At 39.2% G+C, this 19,748-nt stretch overlaps 1 protein-coding gene across 1 annotated transcript in view; it reads left to right on the top strand.

The window, feature by feature from the left end:
- Positions 1-17,249, top strand: part of b4galt5 (UDP-Gal:betaGlcNAc beta 1,4- galactosyltransferase, polypeptide 5) — a 33,063-nt gene extending 15,814 nt beyond the window's left edge. The window contains exons 2-9 of the mRNA XM_085444956.1: positions 4,926-5,045; positions 5,608-5,721; positions 6,163-6,290; positions 10,282-10,398; positions 10,563-10,750; positions 10,842-10,964; positions 11,417-11,518; positions 12,767-17,249. Of these exons, the coding sequence (XP_085301082.1) occupies positions 4,926-5,045; positions 5,608-5,721; positions 6,163-6,290; positions 10,282-10,398; positions 10,563-10,750; positions 10,842-10,964; positions 11,417-11,518; positions 12,767-12,914 (1,040 nt within the window). The 3' untranslated portion in view covers positions 12,915-17,249. The remainder of the gene's footprint in view (positions 1-4,925; positions 5,046-5,607; positions 5,722-6,162; positions 6,291-10,281; positions 10,399-10,562; positions 10,751-10,841; positions 10,965-11,416; positions 11,519-12,766) is intronic.
- The last annotated feature ends 2,499 nt before the right edge of the window (positions 17,250-19,748 follow it).

Below are 19,748 nucleotides of genomic sequence, written 5' to 3'. Positions count from 1 at the left end.
GCCGTAACTAGCACAGCTGGCATTCCCTTTGTTCTTGCTGGTATGTTTCAGATTCTCTGAGCAAAATCACATTTTCATTTGCACAGTTGGTCAGATAAAAAACGAAAAAGATTGACCATTATTACTCTCTCTAACTTGCTTCTAATCCCTTTTTCCTGCCCTGGTGTCATGCATTAAGGAGATTGTCCAGACCCTGACAGCCGGATAGACTCTTGAGTGCAATAACAAGTCATAAATGAGTGAATGCGAGAGCCTGGTTTGCTAACTGTGAATATGACAAACCCAAGAAACAGACAGACACTGAACAAACAGAAAAATCTATCATATCCTTCCTGCCTCTATTACTACTAATAAAAACATTTAGCCAAAGTAACCAAAGTAAAGCACAGCAAAGACCCTTGGAGAATAATTGCACACTGCTGCTTGCGTAACCTGAAGTTAACCATGATAACAACAACATAAATGTCATTGTAAGCACAACTGTTATAGAGACAGTACTTAATCAGTAAGTCAAACATTTATAAGTACCAGAGCTGTGCAGGCATGTTTTGGAGCACTTCACTGAGGCGTGGCTCAGCTGGTAAAAAAACAAAGTTTGCCGTTGCTTTGCAACCTTTGTGCAACTCTGAAATGCCCCATCAACAACTCATTAGTTACAAAAGCACATTCAGTGTGTGTGTTTGTGTGTACATGTTTAGGCATCTTTGTAATGACAGAAATTTGGTATGCCACTATAGTTGTGGGGACGAGCAGTGACTTATGGGGACAAAATGCCAGTCCACACGGGTTTGAAGACATTTTTGAGACTCAAAATGTGGTTTTAGTCAGTTTGTCTGTATTATTAATGATAAAACAATAAAAGCAATACTGTGTGCAGGAAGCACCTGTCTTGATGTTTGATGTTCGCACAGGCGTATTTGAAAAACTGTAATTGGAATTACAGATGGGGCTAATAAGGAGTTTGTTTCGTGAGACAATTATGTCCACCGTTTGGTGTTTGAATTTCTGTTTTGGGTTTTTTTTTGTTTCATGGTTTTTGTTTTGGGTTGTTTTTTTTTTGGGGGGGGGGGGGGGGGTCACACCTATCAATGGGTAAAGGGAGGGGGAGGATGTAGAATGTTCTCTGTGGTAACACGGCATTGTTCATTTCACATGTGCGTGCATTTGCATGGGTTCACTGACTGAGGCATGGCTGTGGGTGGTGAGTGTCAATCCACTGTAGTTTATGTATTTCTCACCATCATTTGCAAACAGTCCAACAAGGTGATAACAAGTGTGTCCCTTCAGATAATATCCAGTTTGTGTTTAAAAAGGTCAAGTTACACATCACCATGTGCAAATCCCAAACCTTTATCAGTTGATCAATGCACTCAAGTTACAATAGTTGTTCCAGTTCATTGTGAGGGATTTTGTGTTTTTGCTTAGTATTCGCCCATTTTCCTTACCGTGAGGTATTCAAATGAAACTGTGTAGAAAACACTCTAACAATACAAACGCTCTCCTAATCCACTTTTAAAGTCAATTAATATGTGTGAATAATATGATGAATTTGTGAACATAGTGTTTTCTTGGCGTGGCTCTGTAGGTGTCAGTGATATACAGCGGCATTAAAATGAACATTTTGAAAGTGACTATGGTGCATACATGCAGAAAGCTTTTCTGGTCTGAGGTAAGAAAAAAAAATGCCTTTCAGCTCTTATCGCCTAGCTAGCAGAACAGGAGGAATCACCTCCCACTGCTGAGCTGTATCAGTGTGCAGTTAATTGCCTTTTTAGAGAAAAAACAAAGGGGTATGTGCGTGTGTTTACTTTTTTTTTTTAGTTCTTTCCATTTTCTTTTTCGATTAACCTCTCTTGCACTACAATATGGTGCAGGGTCGGTGCCTGGAATTGTCCCCATAACCCTGCAATCCATCATTCAGCTCATTTGCTTAAAATGAAAGCAACAAACGGAATTGACAGAAAGTGATACAAACCACATTACACAGAGACGGCAGCACAACTAGATGAAGAGGGAGATAGAGGAAATGACAGATAAGTGGGAGTGATATGGAGAAAGAGACAAGGATAGGTGGGCTGTGCTTGGCGTGACGGCTGGATGTTCTCTGAGAGCTATAGAAGACAAGGTCATTCAAGGTTGCCTGTCGTGCTTGATGGGTTACAGTGAGTGGTGCTGATGGGATGAAGAGCTGGAAGGGTTTGGCTGGGGAGGGGGTCCTACGTGTCCCCATGTCTCATTTATATAGTTGTATATGCCGACACTGACACACTGACAAAGCTCTGTGGTCATACATGCCTCCTCTGTCCTGATATGTCCAGTGTTAATGGCTTTGTGTTGTAACCTGCTATGTTAGTTTCCTCTAAAGCCAAGGTCTCTCATGGCTATTGCATTTGTCACAGTTTATAACCTTGCTTACCTCACCGTAAACCATTAATCCAGCCTCTAGAGTGCATGTTAGATGCTACATGGCTGTGTTTTAGTTTGTAATTTCAGTCAACCTGACCCTCTTTTTTATTTATTCATATATGTATATATATATTTTACACCAAAGAAAAGACTTCTTAGCTTTGCTTTAATCTTCATATGCTGCTGTTTGGTACAGTATGATAGGGTAGTTAATATATAATACACTCACGGTAAAATGAAAGTACACCCTTTTTCAATTCACCTCTTTCAGGTTCTTAAATATCAGGGTATAATGATAATCTGGTACTCAACAGGTCTCTAAATGGCACATATTTACTGCTTCCATAGAAATTAGGAGGGTAAGTACTATCCCATTGCCAGTCTTCCCAGGAGTGAACAGATACCCAGGAAATTCATCCAAAGAGCTGGCCATGCAATGTTCCGAGAAAATGCAAAAAAAAACAACCCAGGAACAATATCTCAGATTCTAAAGGCATCAGTTGGCTTGTAAATGCTAGTTAAAGTTCACGAAGAGTACATTGATATTTCTTTAGTCTTGTTCTGACTTGGACAGGTTGCATGGGAAAGATATTCTTTCTAAGTTCAAAGAATAATATGGCAGTATGGCTTAGGTTTACAAAGGACGTTTTTCCAGAAAGAAGTCTTATGACTTGTGGAAAAACATCCTTTGGACACATGAGACCAAAGTGAGGATGTTTGGCTTTAATGCACAGCAACACATTTAGTGAAAGCTAAACACAGCATGTCAACACTAACACCTCATATTAAATGTCAAGCATGGTGGAGGAGGGGTAATGGTTTGGGCTTGTTTTGCAGCCACAGGCCTAAATTCTACCATCACTGAGTCAACCGCAAACTTTTTTTATATATTGAAGTATGAGGCAAATGTGAAGCATCTGTACGATAGCTAAAGCTTGGCCAAAGCAGGACAATGATCCCAAGAACGGACTGTCCATAAACCTCAGTGAACAGAAGTAATGGTGTAAAGAAGAGTGGACCAAAGTGCTTTCACCACAATCTGAGAGTCTTCTCATTTGACATTGTTTAGCTCATTTAAAATCTGCTATGATATACACCTGCATATTATGTTGTGGTATTTTTTGGCTTTTTTGTTTTTTTACTGTATATTCATATGCTTGGCAGGCGTGAGAAAAAGACTTGTCAAAATATGTTGGTGGCTTGCACTGGGTCACACTCCAGACGCCTCTTAGCCTTTTTCCATCCATATGGTGCCTCAGAAGGGCATCAGTTAATGCACGTGCGTGCGTGTTTGTGCGCACATTTGAACATCCGTGCGTGTCGCTCTTCCTCTACATGTGCTACAGTGCAAGTGAAGAGAATCTGTTGTCTGTTCCATTGTCGTCTTCTGCGGTTCCAGCTGCACTGTACTATTTGAGTGCTGCAGAAGTAAAATGAGAACATTGATTTCAGCTAACGCTCAGCCACTAGTCTCTGATCCTGCATGCCTGGCATTTTGTATAAGATAAGATAAATGTGATGGAAACTGTAACGCAATTACCATGACAAATCACATCCAGGGGATTTCTAGCTCAGCAGTATACATGCCATCCACACAGATACAATGTCCGCAATAATGCAGATCATCTTGACATTGCCGGTGTTGGACACAGAGCTACAAAGGCAGAGAAGTTATTCTACGAGCTGTGTTTTTGCCTATTTTGTTTGACTTCTGAAACTTGATTCAGTGTTTTAAATGTTTTTTGAATGTTTTTAAAGCTTCTTACTATGCACATAGTATGTCATACTTCTTTACTGTACACCAAAGAGTGCATGCATCACTAGGTGTATTCAGCTATTCGCAGTTAGACCACATAACCCCCTTTTGTTCCACTACATTGCTTGGCAGGTTAACCACTGTTGTGGTGTTTATTTAGGTCAGTTCCATGCTGACTGGAACTCTCACTAAGCCTCTCTGGTGTAGTTCCCAATTATAGTTAGGAATAAATCGACTGAACTGTTATAGCAAACAGATCTACTACATAATATTGTGTCAGCTTGATGAGATGTCGCTGGTACAATAGAAATCTCACTACAATCCCAGATTGGCACATTCTCATTCACCTAGAATCTCTTGCTACTTCCTGTTTCCTGTATGTGACTACTCTATGCTGTGTAGTTTCACCCACATCCTATATGTCCCCGTCACATTTTCTCACGAAAAAGAGTGCTTCAAAACGATACAGTGGTTTCCAGACCTTTATGACTGGAAATAGCTTAGTAAAATACCTAGTGCAACCGCATTTCTTAAACATGAATATTGTTTGAAATAATTATCAGAAAGAAGAAGTGAAAGGATAACGGGTCTGAGAATGAATATATGCATTCTCAGACATTTCAAACATTTTTAAAAGTCGTTTTGCGTTAACATAATATGATTCATGTCTGTGCTTGGGTTTCTCGAATACATGCCTCGAGTCTGTGTTTAATAATAAAGTGTATTAATTCTTTTTTTCGCCTGTTTTTTCTTCTTTCCATAGTGAATGAGTATGTGTTTATGGTCCAGGCCAGAGGGATCCAGATCAGAGAGAACGTGAAGAACATTGGAGCTCAGGTTCTGGAGCAAGTAGTGAGGGGGGCTTACAGCATAAATGGCACAGGTAAAAACATGCCCATGCACACTAGTTTATTAGAAATGTTTAGCACAAATGCTATCTTTCATATCCTTACAAGAGAATGAGTGCAGTGTCAAACAATGTTTAAATAAGGAAGTAAAAGAAAAAGCGCTATGGCGTTTTCACATTTAAGTCTGTTTGCTTTCCAGTCAGTGACTCATGCTTGCCTTTACTAGAAAAGATATTTTGAATGACAATGAAAAGCTGTCGGTAAAATACAGGGTGTATCAAAAAGAATCAATCAATTTCAAAGTCCTTTAGTTCTGCAGCTGTTTGCTGGTAATGACTGAAACACGTGCTGTTGGAAAAAGGGGAATTGTAAGTTTCACGTGATTGCCTTTTGGTGGCATTAGTGACTCCAGACATGCTCACCAAAGTATGGGACAAGTTTGACTATAATAAAGACATGTATTCATATTGTATAAATTACTGTTAGCTTCTGTGTACATTACTTTAGAAAATGTCCACCTCCTGAAATCATTTTCTTTTTTTATACACGCTGTACATTAAAGCATGAAGCCGGTCATGTTTTTTTTTTCACTTTCAGATTATTCTTATGACTTCAACTTCAGCGAAAGCGATGCTCTTCCCACTACATACCTCCCCGAGGGTTTCACCTACCTCCCCTCACAAGTTTGCCCTGAGAGGCTGCCCTCCATGAGTAAGTGCACTGTTAAAGTTGTGATTTTAAATTTAATTTGAATTCTTTCCTTAGAACCAAACTCCTTATTCTGTAACAACAAGTAGGTAACAAATGAAAAAAAAGGCTCTCAGTGGAAATGTTCCTTATGCCTCTGTATTTATTTGTTGTAGTATTGAGCTGTGAAACTGTTCCAAGAATATGTTTTATATTAGTTTTGATTGATGACGCATCAAATACAGTACTGTGTTATAGCACAAGCAGGCAATTTATGTCCCAGATTTCTCAAATGTTGCAGGCTTTGACATTTTCTTAGTCACGTTCCTATGATCTTTTTCCTCTCGCTACTGTTCTTCTTTACTCGCACACCGTGTCTCTTATTTTCTCCCCCACGCTCTTGACCTTTCTTGCTTCATGACTGTTGCTTGACTCCCTCTCACTCTCTCTTTCCCCCACGCACAGAGGGCAGGTTGGAAGTGAATATGAGTGAGATATCTCTTGAAGAAGTGGAAAGATCTTTGCTGGAGGGAAAGCCCAACATTGCCCCTGGAGGCTACTGGAAGCCCACAGACTGTTTACCTCGCTGGAAGGTAAGTGCCCACTGAAAAAAACAATCTTGTGCGTAATGTGGCCGGTGAAGCAAGAAATAGAGTGGCTTCATAGAGTGGTTTGTATATTGTTAAAGTATGGCTCAGCAAAAGCACATCAAACAGAACTTTTTGAGGAATGTTGCTTAACCCTCCTGTGACATTGCAAAGAGACATTCAAGCCCTGCATGTTATAACATGCATGTGCTCTGCACACTTGGGTTTCTATTGAATTGTCACCTTTTTATAGATAGTCGAATGGTTGTGCATGACTTTTTCCATTTTGTATATAAAACATGCCTCTCACACAGTGCAGCAGCATTAGGTTTGTAGCGCTGGACCTGCTAAAACCCGCCTTTGCCCCACAATAACACCGATATATGTGGATGCTTAGTTGCTATGTTTTTTTTAACACGTTGCTAAAAGTAATGTTGGCAATAGTAATGCAAGAGTTTCTATTCTCAGTGTTCAGTGTTTCAGTGCAGAGTTTGCATAGCAATGTCAAATGAACAGCAAAACCTTAAAACTGCAATGAAGACAAAAATATTGTTTCCACAAAAGTGTTTTTCTGCGTTTCTGGGGCATTAGACAGCAGCAGAAACTCTCCATGAGAACACGAGAAAGGTGTGTTTATTTATACACAGAGCATAGCATAGCAGGAGTTACTTCATAAATTACTTATGATAAATTATCAGACACTGAGACAGGATCGATCTCACAGCAAATGAGTATTATGTATAATAAATAAGCAATAGCAGTTTAATAATGGTCTGATCTGTTGACGTCTATGCGTGTGTTTAGCACACATAATATCGGTCAAGTACTGTGACTGATTCCGGCATGTCTGATTTGAAGCTGTGAAGAACATGTGAAGCTTAGCCATAAATACTAGAGGTGGGAATCACCATACATCCCACGATACGATATTATCACAATATTTAACGCACGATACGATATTATTGCAATTTTTAAAAATATTTTGCGATATTCAGATTCTGTACATAAAGGTAAACTTTATCAATATTCATTTTATCTAATATCAAAGTTTCACACTCGGTCTTTCTCTCATTTCAGTCAGTTTTATTGTTGACAAACTGAACGGTTTGTATTACAGTCTAGTCCAACTTAACTGAATGCAACCATCTGGTACAATTATAGCTATTCTGAACTATGCAATTTGTGAAAACTATGCAGCCCCTTCAGCAACTGAAGAATTTGAAAGTAAATTAAAACAAAATATAATTTTACATTAAATAAAAAAGTTTTAAACTTAATTAAAATAAAACATGTCTTAAATTAAAATAAGCAAACTGTCATGTTTATTGCTGCAATAAAAAAAGTTAAACACATTTGGACAGTGAAGGAATGTCAGGATTCTTGCTCAGAAAAAGGATCAACATGCTCTGAAGTCAGAGCATGTTCCAGTCCACAAAAACTTTTTTTGTAACAAAATATCGATTTCTGCTGTCCCTGTATCGATACATTATTAGCAAACAAAATATCACGATACTACACAGTATCGATTTTTTCCCCCACCCCTAATAAATACTATCACTGTAACAGTAGTAAAGACAGCACAATAACATATTCTCTACTAGGGCTGAACGATTATGGAAAATAATCTAATTGCGATTTTTTGCCCCAATATTGCGATTGCGATGCGATATGCGATTATTTTTTTAAGGTCTTTGTCTTCTGTATTATTAAACAAAGACAAGCAATACATCATATAGTATGGCCAATACTATATTACATTAATTTTAAACTGTTCTTTCCTGGAAGACAGACCTCTGTTATGATGACATGAGGTGATGCATGAATTGATGACTGACATTTTTATTTAACTTCTTCAATCACAACAGTATATTTGAACATACACAATAGTTTATTTTTAGCTTACAAACATCTGAGCATAAAGTGCTGACAAGGAACCCTGGTGTAAACATTAAAATGAAAGTCAGTACAATGTGCAGATTGCAGAAATATACATAAAAAAAATCAGTGGCTTTACCACACTCAGTTTTTCGACATCTGTGAACTACTAGACAGTCATTCAATTAAAAAATAATATTAAATAAATAAAACTAATAAATAAAAAATACACACATCTTACTGATCTCTGCAGTCAGTAACATTACACATAAAGTGCAAACATAATAGCAATTGTATAAACACACACACAAACACGCCTTTAAAATTTAAAGGCGTGAAATTGGACGGTCTAGTTCTGATTAGCGTCACCGCTGTCTCGGTGGAGTTTAATAAACTCGGCCGTCTGCTTCTTGCTATCTAAAATATAACCAGACACTGGCGTAAATTCTCGACTGTCTCATACTTCTGTTTAATAAGTTTTCTGTTTGACGTTTAGTCAGCTGTGTGAAAACCAAGGAGGAACCCACCCGGGGGATTAATAAAGTTTTATTTTATCTAATCTAATAACTTTAATCTCAGTCAAACCGATTTACTCACGAACAAACAAAACACTGAAAAAAGCCCAACAATAACATTTTTAGGTTGTCTAAGTGACTTATATATTACGTTTAACCCGAGCAGCGAAACTCCGCGGTGATCTGAAAATGATGTGCCGGGAGTTGTGCCGTTCTCGGCCGCATCAGTAACCCTCGAGCTCCCGGCTAGCTGTCGAGCTGGTGGGTAGCAGACGCCTCTGAAAACGTCGAAGCACTTTTGCAAATATGGGATATCTTGATAAACCGAGCAGATATTTGATGTTTACACAACTACTTTCTCGCCTGAAAATATGTTAAAAGTTTATTTTGTGACCCAGAAAGATTAGTATGAGTAATTTTAAAACTTAGTAGCGGCCGCCATTGCTGGAAACTGGAGTTTGGCTGGGCCGCGCTATGAATTCTGGGATATGGTAGTAATTTGGACAGCCTTCGGCGCGTCGCTGTGACGTAATCGGTCTACAAATGCGGCCTCAGGAGGATGCAGCCCATGAATTTGGACATGTCCAGAGTATAATCGCAGCCTTTGCGGTTAGAAAATTGCACTTGATCATGTCGCGATATTATCGCAAATGCGATATATCGTTCAGCCCTATTCTCTACCTCAACAGGGCTTCAATCTCACCATGGGAAGGAAATGATGAGAGGAATTATCAGAATTTCTCCTCTGTGTACCTTTCCTTTTATGCCCTTTCTTTTATTCTGTTGCTCCCTGTGCAAATAAGATTGATGGAGCTCTTCTATTTGACATTCAAATTCCAGAAAAAGTACACATAAACACAAAGTACAGGAAGTAACCTAAATTACAGCTCGTGTTTGTGCTTTGCAGTATTGTTTCAGTCTTTAATCTTTAGCCTAACAGTACTTTTTTTTGTGCCCAGTAGAGTGATCTTGCTTTCCATCTGTCTGTATCTCTCTCACATTCCTTTGCCCCAAAGGACCGTGTATGGTCTGACAGCATTTTTTCCCCTGTTTATCTCATTAGCCAGCAGTCTCTGTCTCTCTCTCTCTCCCTCTCTCTCTCTCTCTGTCTCTTTCTCTCTCTCTTTTTTTTTTTTACACCTGTCTCTTTTCTTAGCGTATCCTAGCCAGTTATATTCTGTGAATATTTCACTTTTTTATTGATCTTCAAAAGAAAGTGCAAAACAAGAACAACCATTATTACAAATAAACGCTACACAGTCATTCAGCTGCTCAGTGGGGTTATTTTTTTTTTTTGGGGGGGGGGGGTTGGACTGATCCATGTCACTTCTCGTTGTGGAAATGACACTCTGCAAATCCGCCAATCTTGTGATGAGTCAGGTGCTAATTGGAATATTTTAGTGGTTTCACACAGCACACACTAAGATACTGATCAGGATGTCCACATCGGACATTGGGGAAAGTAGTATAATGAAACATGTTTCAGTATTAGTGTTGATTTGGACATGTAAAGGTGCTATCTGCTCTAACTCTAACTCTACTCTAAATTTATCCCTATATCTTTGCAATTTATTCAAGTCCCATGTTATTCTCCTTTGTGTACCTAGGTGGCAATCCTAGTTCCCTTCAGGAACCGACATGAACACTTGCCCATTCTCCTAAGACACCTGGTGCCAGTGCTGCAGAAACAGAGACTCCACTTTGCCTTTTATATAATAGAACAAGTAGGTTCACTTATTTTCACAATCAATCAATCAATTGAATTCAGAGGTAAACAACTAAATGAATTTCATCTCAAGCCACTGTTTTATGGAAGTTATAACCCATTATCTTCCCCCTTTTTTTATGAAAAGGCAGCTATACCAAAGTATCATCTTTTTTTCTTTAGGCGGGTACAGAGCCATTTAACCGAGCCATGTTGTTCAATGTGGGCTACAAGGAGGCTATGAAGGACCTGAACTGGGACTGTCTGATCTTCCATGATGTAGACCATCTAATGGAGAATGACAGAAACTACTACGGCTGTACGGACATGCCCCGACACTTTGCGGTCAAACTGGACAAGTATTCTTACATGTGAGTCCTGATTATTGTCTTTGGGGAATTACAGAGTACATGTGTTCGGACGCAAAAAATGAATCTCAATATGTATAACTGTCTCTCAAAGGCTGCCGTATAATGAGTTCTTCGGCGGTGTCAGTGGCCTGATGGTTAAGCAGTTCAAAAAGATTAATGGATTTCCCAATGCGTTCTGGGGCTGGGGAGGAGAGGACGATGACCTGTGGAACAGGTGAGGGCAACTTGTACAGACAAACACACACTGGCCTTTCTGATAGAGCTGCAGCATGTTGTTAACAGTAGTGTTGACATTAGGCATCCTCAAGTGATGAGGTAAGCCATTTGGCACATAGAAGGCTTTTGTATTATATTGTTTTTTCCCACTTCGGCCCAGAGCGTTTCCCCCACCTACACAACTCACAGGCAGCTGTACACACAGAGTAAATCTGTGTGTACTGTAAATACTGATTCTCTTGTATATTTGTTTCCATGAAATCCTTCCTTTTTGCCTTTACTATGAAATCTTTCTGATGTATTTGGAGCATGTTATTGACTATTTGAAATATTATAGCTCAGCTATCAGAGGCATTATTGTGATAATTATTATAGCAGGATCATAAACACAATGCCTTTTCCTCCCAACTGTGTACAATATGGATTAAAATTTTAAAAATGTTTCCGTAGGGTGCAGTTTGCCAATTACACAGTAAGCAGACCACAAGGAGACCTGGGACGCTACATGTCCATTCCACATCACCATCGTGGAGAAGTGCAGTTCCTGGGCAGGTTGGTGTCCTAGGTTTTCACAGCTCACTTACAAACAGTACATAATACACACTCCCAACCAAAGGAGGAAGCTGATAATTGCAATGAGGCTTAGACTCATGTGATGTAAGCCAGTCACATGAAAAGCCAAAGCAGTACCTTTGATAGAATTTCCACTCTTTTAAAGACTTTGCATGTGATATGCTTCTATGCTTCAGGGCAAAATTCCTGAGTAACTTAAAAATGGCCCAAAGAGTAAATGTTTCTTTCATATAGTTTTACATAGTACCACAGTACTAAGTGGAATTTATTTTTCACTTATTTAACTTTAAAATAAGCCTTAGATTTAAGCTACTCATATACTCATATCATTTAGGGATCTACTAGAATATGTTTGCACATTTTATGTCAAATTATTTTATCCCCCCCTGTTTGAAATATTATTTTTTAGCGCTTTTTTCTTCTAAGCCCAGCCTGGTGGTCACTTTGCCTGACTAAACTGAGGCAGCAGGGGTGTAGCCCTCTGCCTCAGTTTAGTCAGCTTTCACTTTTACTCTGACACTTCTAACTTGAACTGTCTGTGATCATTTTGCGTGAAAATGTCACTGAAACAGCACAATGCTCCTTTAATTTACATGAATGAGGATATTTGTCACATAGTGCAGCTGTTTGTTAAGGAATTTCTGCAGTCCAGAGCTGTACTTTGGCAGCTCGCCTGAATGTGAAGGGTGGTTTCCATTAATGAAGTCGAGTAACTTTTATTCATATCACACCCTGATATGAATTGATCCAAAGCACTTTCCAGCTTTTTAGTCATCTAGTATGCAAAAGTTTTCTTCTGTTGAAAAATGTATGAAATCGATGGTACAACATAGCAGGAGACTAAAAGAGTCCAAGGGTGTATATATAGTCTGTGTTAGGCCTGAAGCAGACTCCCCCCATGCCAACTCTGAGATATTTTAGAGTTGTTTAAAAAATCCGCTGTGGTTAGAATCAGTGGCTGATTGAGAGGCAGTGGGCTCTTGCTTAGTTTTGTTGAAGCAACTGCTCATTCTTTGTCAAACTTGTAGCTTCGCACATTTAGTGATGTACATAAGTAGTAGATTACAATCCTGGGCCACAAATAAGGTATTTTTGGCTGTTTAGACAAGAATCACTCCATTTGGCACAAACACTGGACTTTTTACATTTTGCCATCCTTTTCACATGTAATGAGAGAAAAGTGCTTCTTACAGTGTTCTGTTTTCTCCTCTCATTTTGCACCTGCAGGTATAGTCTTCTCCGTCACTCAAAGGAGAGACAGAAGGTGGATGGTCTTAACAACCTAAACTACTCCCCCCTAGTGTCCAGAAGGCCTCTCTACACCAACATCACAGTCAGCTTGAGCAGAAAGCTTGCACCAATAACTGACTACTGACGTAGGCAGAGCTGGACTGCAAAATCAAAGTCCTTTGGGACATCAGCCATATCTCACCAGTTGCAACACTGCTTAGGACTTTTTAGTTGACAGATTTATTGCTTTATTTTGGTTGTATGCAAAAAAAAAAAAAAAAAAGGAGAATCAAAAGCATATGTTTGATAAATCATATAAGAAAATAGGGATAAATGCTGCACTTGTTTGTGCCACAGTCCATCACTTCTCTCATCTGGGCTTATCTAGACTTCAGTCTCCACATGCCTTTTGCACCATTTTGGCCTTCAGCATTCATTCCTCAATTCATTTTCTTCTTCTGTCCATCACTAGCTCCACGTGGCACCTCTGTGCTCGATGATTTCGATAGGTTATGGTACACATACGTTTAAGTGCACGCACGTATAAACACACACACACCACACATGCACGCAGAGTTTGGCTTAAATGTGCTGACATTGTCCTAAGGCTATGACTTTTCTTTTTTTTTTAATTACTTTTTCTCTTGCACTTCTTTCATAAATGCAGTACGCCTGTGAAAACATTTGCATGCACACATAACACGACACATCAACTTTAAGCGAGTGGACTCTTGCAGCTGGTTCTGCATACAGTATGCCAAATCTACAAGAAAAGAGAGCAAGAGAAGACGACATAGGGAGTTAGAGGCTGTGGTTATATGTTGTATGTGAAATAGTTTTTCTTTCTGAGTTTAGAGAATATTGTTTCCTTAACCATCTCTTGTGTTTTGTCTTTCAAGCACACGATTTAAAGACTGATATTTGCGTAATTGCATGGAATGTCCTGCCTGCCTGCAAGTGGCTGTATGTTGGAGTGCAATGTTCATCCTGTTAGCAATAAGCTGTAATATCAGACAGCAGAACTTTAGCCCTGACTTCCTCACTATACAGATGCAATAGCGCGGGTGCTAGCATGCCCTCATTGGACTAGAGAGAAGAAGTGACTGCGTATGCAAACTTCACACTCAACCCAACTTTGCCTAAGCAAACATGCCACCCTGTTCAGAAGTTGTGTGTGCCTGTTTGCGTGTCTGTGTGTAAGTGAGGGAGAGCTATGCAAATGGCCTGTATGTATCTCGTTGTCGGTTCAAAGTAATCGGGGTGACCTCCCAGGTCCCTTTGCTTCTGAAGCTTTGACTGGCAGGTTGCAGACCTCACTTGGCATGCGGGTGTGAATTCGGGCCAGGGAGAGATAAACGCTTGCCGTTTTTTATTTTTAGGTTTCGTGTCTTCAATGTTTACTCACCTTCATTGTGACAAAAGAGAATTGGAATTAGAAAATACTTGATTGCTGTAACTGTCACTGGTGTTTACAGAAGCATTTGCTTTGTTATTTTGCAGATTGTGTAGTCTTTGTAATACTGTTAGCCAGCCCTGCTTCACTTTGGGCCCTGTGAAAATACAACTACCATTCGATGGCTGCCTTTACTTTTTAAATGACACCTCTTTCTTTATCAACATTTCGATTGGGGGAGAAAAAAATACAGCTTGTCTCAATCCTTATCTGAAGTGTCAGGTTATAACCACTGATTAGCTTTGTTAGCTTGTGGCCAGGCTTTGGCTCGTGAGATTTCTTGTGAAATTCATTTTTCTTTTGGTGGAGGGAGTTGCTCTAAACAGAGGTTTATGTTCAGTGGCATGCAGCCTTTCACTGTGCATTAGACACAGACTCTGGCAGTACATAGAAGTGTAATGCTCCTCTCTGATTTGTGTATTTGACAGTGTTGATTTCAGTAAAATCCCAATACTGTAAATGAAGTTCCTTTTTAATATATCGTACAGACTTTACTGTCCTCACTGTCTGTCCTCTAGTCATGCAGCTACTTCATTTCACACAAATCGCCTTGTACGCATTACTTAACATGTACCTTTTTGAGGAAAATATTGGTGGTTGACTTAATGTTGTTCCCACAATGAAATATGGAGCAAAGAGGCTGGACCTCATTTTATTTATTTTTTTGGATTATTTTCCTTAATTGTTCAGTTTTTATTTTATTTTGCAGTTAATGTGACAGTTTAATAGGTGACACAAACTGATATAGATGCACTGAAATGTAGTCATGCGTAATTGTGCGGGACGGTGAGGTTCAGGTCTGTGTAAATGAGGTATATTCCATTTCATTCAGATTCAGATTCCCTCTTAAGATAAAGCATAGATAGATAGATAGATAACTGCTTCTAATGAAATGGAATGGGACCTGTAGCCTGGTATTAAATTGTAATCTCATGAGCAGACATATTGGAGGAGGCCATTTTGTGTGACAACCACAGGAAGAGCAAGACACAGAATCAGACAATGCTACTGGTCACTGTCTTTCACTGATCACCTCCATTATACTAATTGATGATCAATGGTGCTGACCTTCCAGAGGTCCAGGACCTCTCTCTGCGTGCTTACTGGAACCAATCCCAACATCACAGAGGCTGGTATTGACAGGCAAAACATCCTTCAAACTTTATATTTTAATTCCAATTACAGGAGCAGATGTTGAGCATGTTTACATCCATACATTTGTAAGCCTGTTGCCTTTCCACCTTAACGTTGATCCAAATTGCCGCAAGCAGAAGCACGTTTACTTCCTAGCCTATCACCCAGGAGGTGTCCAGTGGAAGTCACAGACAGTAGCAGCATTTTAGTTGAGTTTTCTTTTCCACGTGCGTTTGAGTGAAATGGCTAAACCTTTCCGAGGTCTACCTATCCTCCTAGGTTTCAAAGTTTCTGTTTTGTTTTGGGTTTTTTCCTTTTGGTTTTGCAGCACTGATGACAAAATTATTTATAGTGACCTTGTTGTGAACAACTGGTAGGTTATTATTCTAGGTCTTGATACCTACATAATGCACTGTATATTATATCTTTTTTATGTTTCATTGCTTTAAATTAAAAGCTAGGTGGACTTATAGCAAAAGCCAAATGGTTTTAAATTGAGTGTTCAGGTAAAGAGATGGACCACACGGGCCCTCTTAATACAAAGAGGCCCTCTGATTGAGGCCTGGTTAGGGTCAGTATTAGGCTCTATACTCCACAATGAAGAATGAGCAGCTTCATAAGCCAACACCATCTTTGAGGAGACTAGTACACAGCTTTGGCTATTTTGTGACCTTGCAACAAGGACAAGTGAGTCAGTACTTCTGATTTTATCTAAAACAGGAAGTAGATTGATTTCACTTGGTGATAAGAGCATGTTGGCTAGTCTTGTTCCAGTTCTATCTACATAAATAAAATAAACCTGGTGTCAGTCCAGACCCAGACCAAGACTGCTGCTCACTAACGAGTCTTCATTGTTCCATTATCTCACCTCATCCATTCTGTGCCAGTTTAAATGAAGGGACCATTCTTTGGGCATCTGACAAAACTGGCAGCCTTAAAGCTTCTTAATTTATTGCAGTGTTTTTTGGGTTTGTTCTTGTTTTTGTTGTTTTGTTTTTTTTCCATTCAAGTTTTTATTTTATTTTTTTATAAGCAAAAATATTTAAATTGAAAAAAGTGCATATCAAGATAATTATCATTGTAAATATTGTTGTGTGTAGTGTTTTAGAAATTCTATAAGGTCTTAATTCACTACAGATGCTAAAGAACAAGGCTTCGGGAGGGTTTGGTTTGTGGGTTTATCCGGTGCCATTTAAGTGCTAGTAAAGCTTACAGAGTGACATCAATGTTTTTACATCACTGCTTCCCAGCACAGACTTTTTGTTTCTGATGGAAAGAATAACCTCATTTCATAAATTTTCAATTCCTCTCACGATCTCAGAGGTGTTCTGCATCCCGCAGACCTCCCTGTATTTTAACGCGCTGTCGCAATGCAAGGCACATGTCGTGGCAGACGGAGACGTAAAATCCTTTGATGAATTTAACTGTCCTTGTGTCTGCACGTGATGTTTCTTTATAATAGTGACAGCAGCTGAGATAAGGCGCAGGTCACAGGAGAGCGCTGCGGGATAGCAGTGTTTCAGCCAAAAAAAACAACACCTTATGCTTACAATGCAATGAAACACAGGCACCCAAACCAGCGACCACAATCCACTCCAAAATCCACACAAATTATTTTTTTGTATGAAAGCTAACTATTAAAAAAAAAAAAAGAAAGAGAAACAATACAGCTAAATTTAAAATTTATCTCCTCTGATTGTAAGGAGAGACGATCTCCTTGAACTGAAGCCATTTGAAGCCACTTGTCAAAACTTGATGTCAGCCTTATGTGGATCCGTTTGTGTATCGGCATATTATCTTTTGATTATTGAAATTTGTATGATGGAGATTTTTCTTTTATACCATCATTGTTATTGTCAGAATACACCAATAAAAGTAAAACTTGTAAAGATAGCTTTCTGCCTGCCTGTGTGTTTGTTTCTCTGTCTGTGTTGAGATCAATCTCCATTCTGTGTGCTGACTGGAACGGCTGCCTCTTCCCAGTGTGGTCAGTGACTCTTAAATATTATAAATCACAACAAGGATACACTTCGCACACGACGACTACTTCACAGTGTAAACACGTACACGCAGACACGCTTGCTCTTAAGAGACCTTCAGTTTATATTTCATCACTTGAACAAGATGCAGAACACAAACTGGCCAAGTCGGTCAAGAGCAGCCAATACTGGAGCTCAGCTGGAAGTTGCATGCAGTAGCTTGAAATGACCTCTGCTAGGCTCCTTAATTAATTTTACTAAAAACATAAATGCATGCACAAGTGCAGAAGGGCTCTACGTTGACAGCAGGGGATATAAACGGCATCCTGTTCCTTCTAAAACTCCTTCCTTAACAGAGGTTTTTTGTCTGTATTTTTGGCCTGTGGATCTTGTTATTCACAGTTAACAACAAAGTTCCAGTATGCTGGGGCCAGATTCCTCTTTTTCTTTAAGTGCAGTCCTGTTTTTCCCCACTGATGTCACTCTGAATGCTCTGCTGTCAGTTAATACTGTACAGACTGGATCCTCAGACAAAAATGATCCTTATTCAGACCCTCTGACCTATCACCCAGTGGGGGGAAAAAACAAAATGAGTAAAACCCCAGTGAGGTCATTTAAGACTCATTTAATCAAAGCCGCTCCAGCCCTATGGCGTTTAGCACATTTAGCTGAGTATCTCCAGCGGTTAACACAAGCGACATCTGATATTGAATTTTCTTATCAGAAAAGGAAATGCAAAAAGGCAGGGAAGGAACTCAGAGTGAATTCCACGGACTTTGTGCACCACTTCTCACAATGGATCCCATAAACTACACATGCACAAGGAGAGGGGTGTGCTTTATTATATGATGTGCTTGGAAGTATGCAAAAAACATACTTACTTCTCTCCTGCTGTGTAAAAGCAGTCCGCGTGTGTGTGTGTGTGTGTGTGTGTGTGTGTGTGTGTGTGTGTGTGTGTGTGTGTGTGTGTGTGTGCGTGCATGAACATAAATCAACATACTTAAAATGTAATTTGTTTTCTTTTCCATCAGTCTCAGTTCCTCCAGCTTCAAATTCACTGCAATCCCCAAAGCCCCTCTTGACACATTGGGAAACCTCTTCCTTACCGCCACTGTAACAAACAAAAGTCACAGTTCTATTACTTTTATCAGAGTTCAAATAAAAATAGCAAACAGATATTTCTGTTTATATAGCTACAGATATATTTCACACAGAATTCTACCTCTTTTTTTTCCCTCAATGGAAAGTCTATCCAGTTCACATTACAGTAACACTAACACCCCTTTATGTCATCTCCTTACCCTCCAGCATTCATAAATCTGTTGACCAACCACTACAATGCATCATCACCTATTTCTACAATTTTTTTAATGGTTGCAAAGTAAGTTGTTTGTGCTGTATACAATTTTAGATACACAGAAAGTCTTCACTTACTAAATATATCTGTCATAGTTTCCTTATCAAGAGCAGTTCTTCGCTCTGCGCCATTGTCCATTTTGCTCTGTCCTCCTATAAAAAGCATGAATATTTGAGTGTCTGACTAGTTTTAGATTTCCAAAAATCTGATCTTTGTTCATCTACACATTTGAACTACAATAATATGCTTTTGAGAGATACTTTTATGGATACTTTTTGGTAAATAAACTGGTGACCTGTTCTAACGTTTGAATCTAAGGTTTATTTTTTAGCACCTGGCGGCTCTTTTTTGCTTCTCATCCATACAAAAATCTGCCTACTCTTTCACGTAATTCAGTTTATTTTGAAAAGTCTCAACAGGATCTTGAGCTTTATTGTGAAAGGTTTATTTGGAAAATAAACAAGTGGACACGGGATGGTTTTACCGTGGTTGTAGCTAACGACAAGGCATAAAGATAGTCGCTTGTCCATCCCTAGTGTGGTTATATTAAATATAAGAGAAAGAGAGAACTTTAAGAAATTAATATAACCACTACAGTGACCATCAAAACAATGAAAAAAATATTGCCGTAAACAGTTTATTTTGCGACACCTAGTGTAAAATGAATCGATAGACGTTTTTATATTGTCATCCGATATATATATATCGTTATATCGAACAGCCCTAATATGAACTTATTTAGAACTTACCAGAATGAAAATGTCTGTAGCACAACAACAGATATCTGTGGATGGTAGAGAACTGGATATAGCTCGTCTCACAGCTGCTATCCAGGCTAGTTGCCTTCTTTTGGTAGTATCCAATACATAAGCTCCCTCACGTTGCTTCCAGGTGGGGAAAGAATAAAACGTGAGCCAATTTTCCCTTCCCGATCGTGCATCTAACATTACAACCCCCAAAACAGCAAGGTGAACCATTGTTGATGCTTTCGCTCCTTAAGCCCTTTGTTTGGCAGGGAATTCTGGGAAGATGGCGGAGTGAGCGGTTCAACTTGAG

Source organism: Copadichromis virginalis, linkage group LG20 (assembly GCF_057382275.1).
Source record: "Copadichromis virginalis isolate Kocher_CV1m ecotype Utaka linkage group LG20, C_Virginalis_male_GT1.1, whole genome shotgun sequence".
Lineage (NCBI taxonomy): Eukaryota > Metazoa > Chordata > Actinopteri > Cichliformes > Cichlidae > Copadichromis > Copadichromis virginalis.
This window is presented reverse-complemented; position numbering and strand designations above follow the sequence as displayed.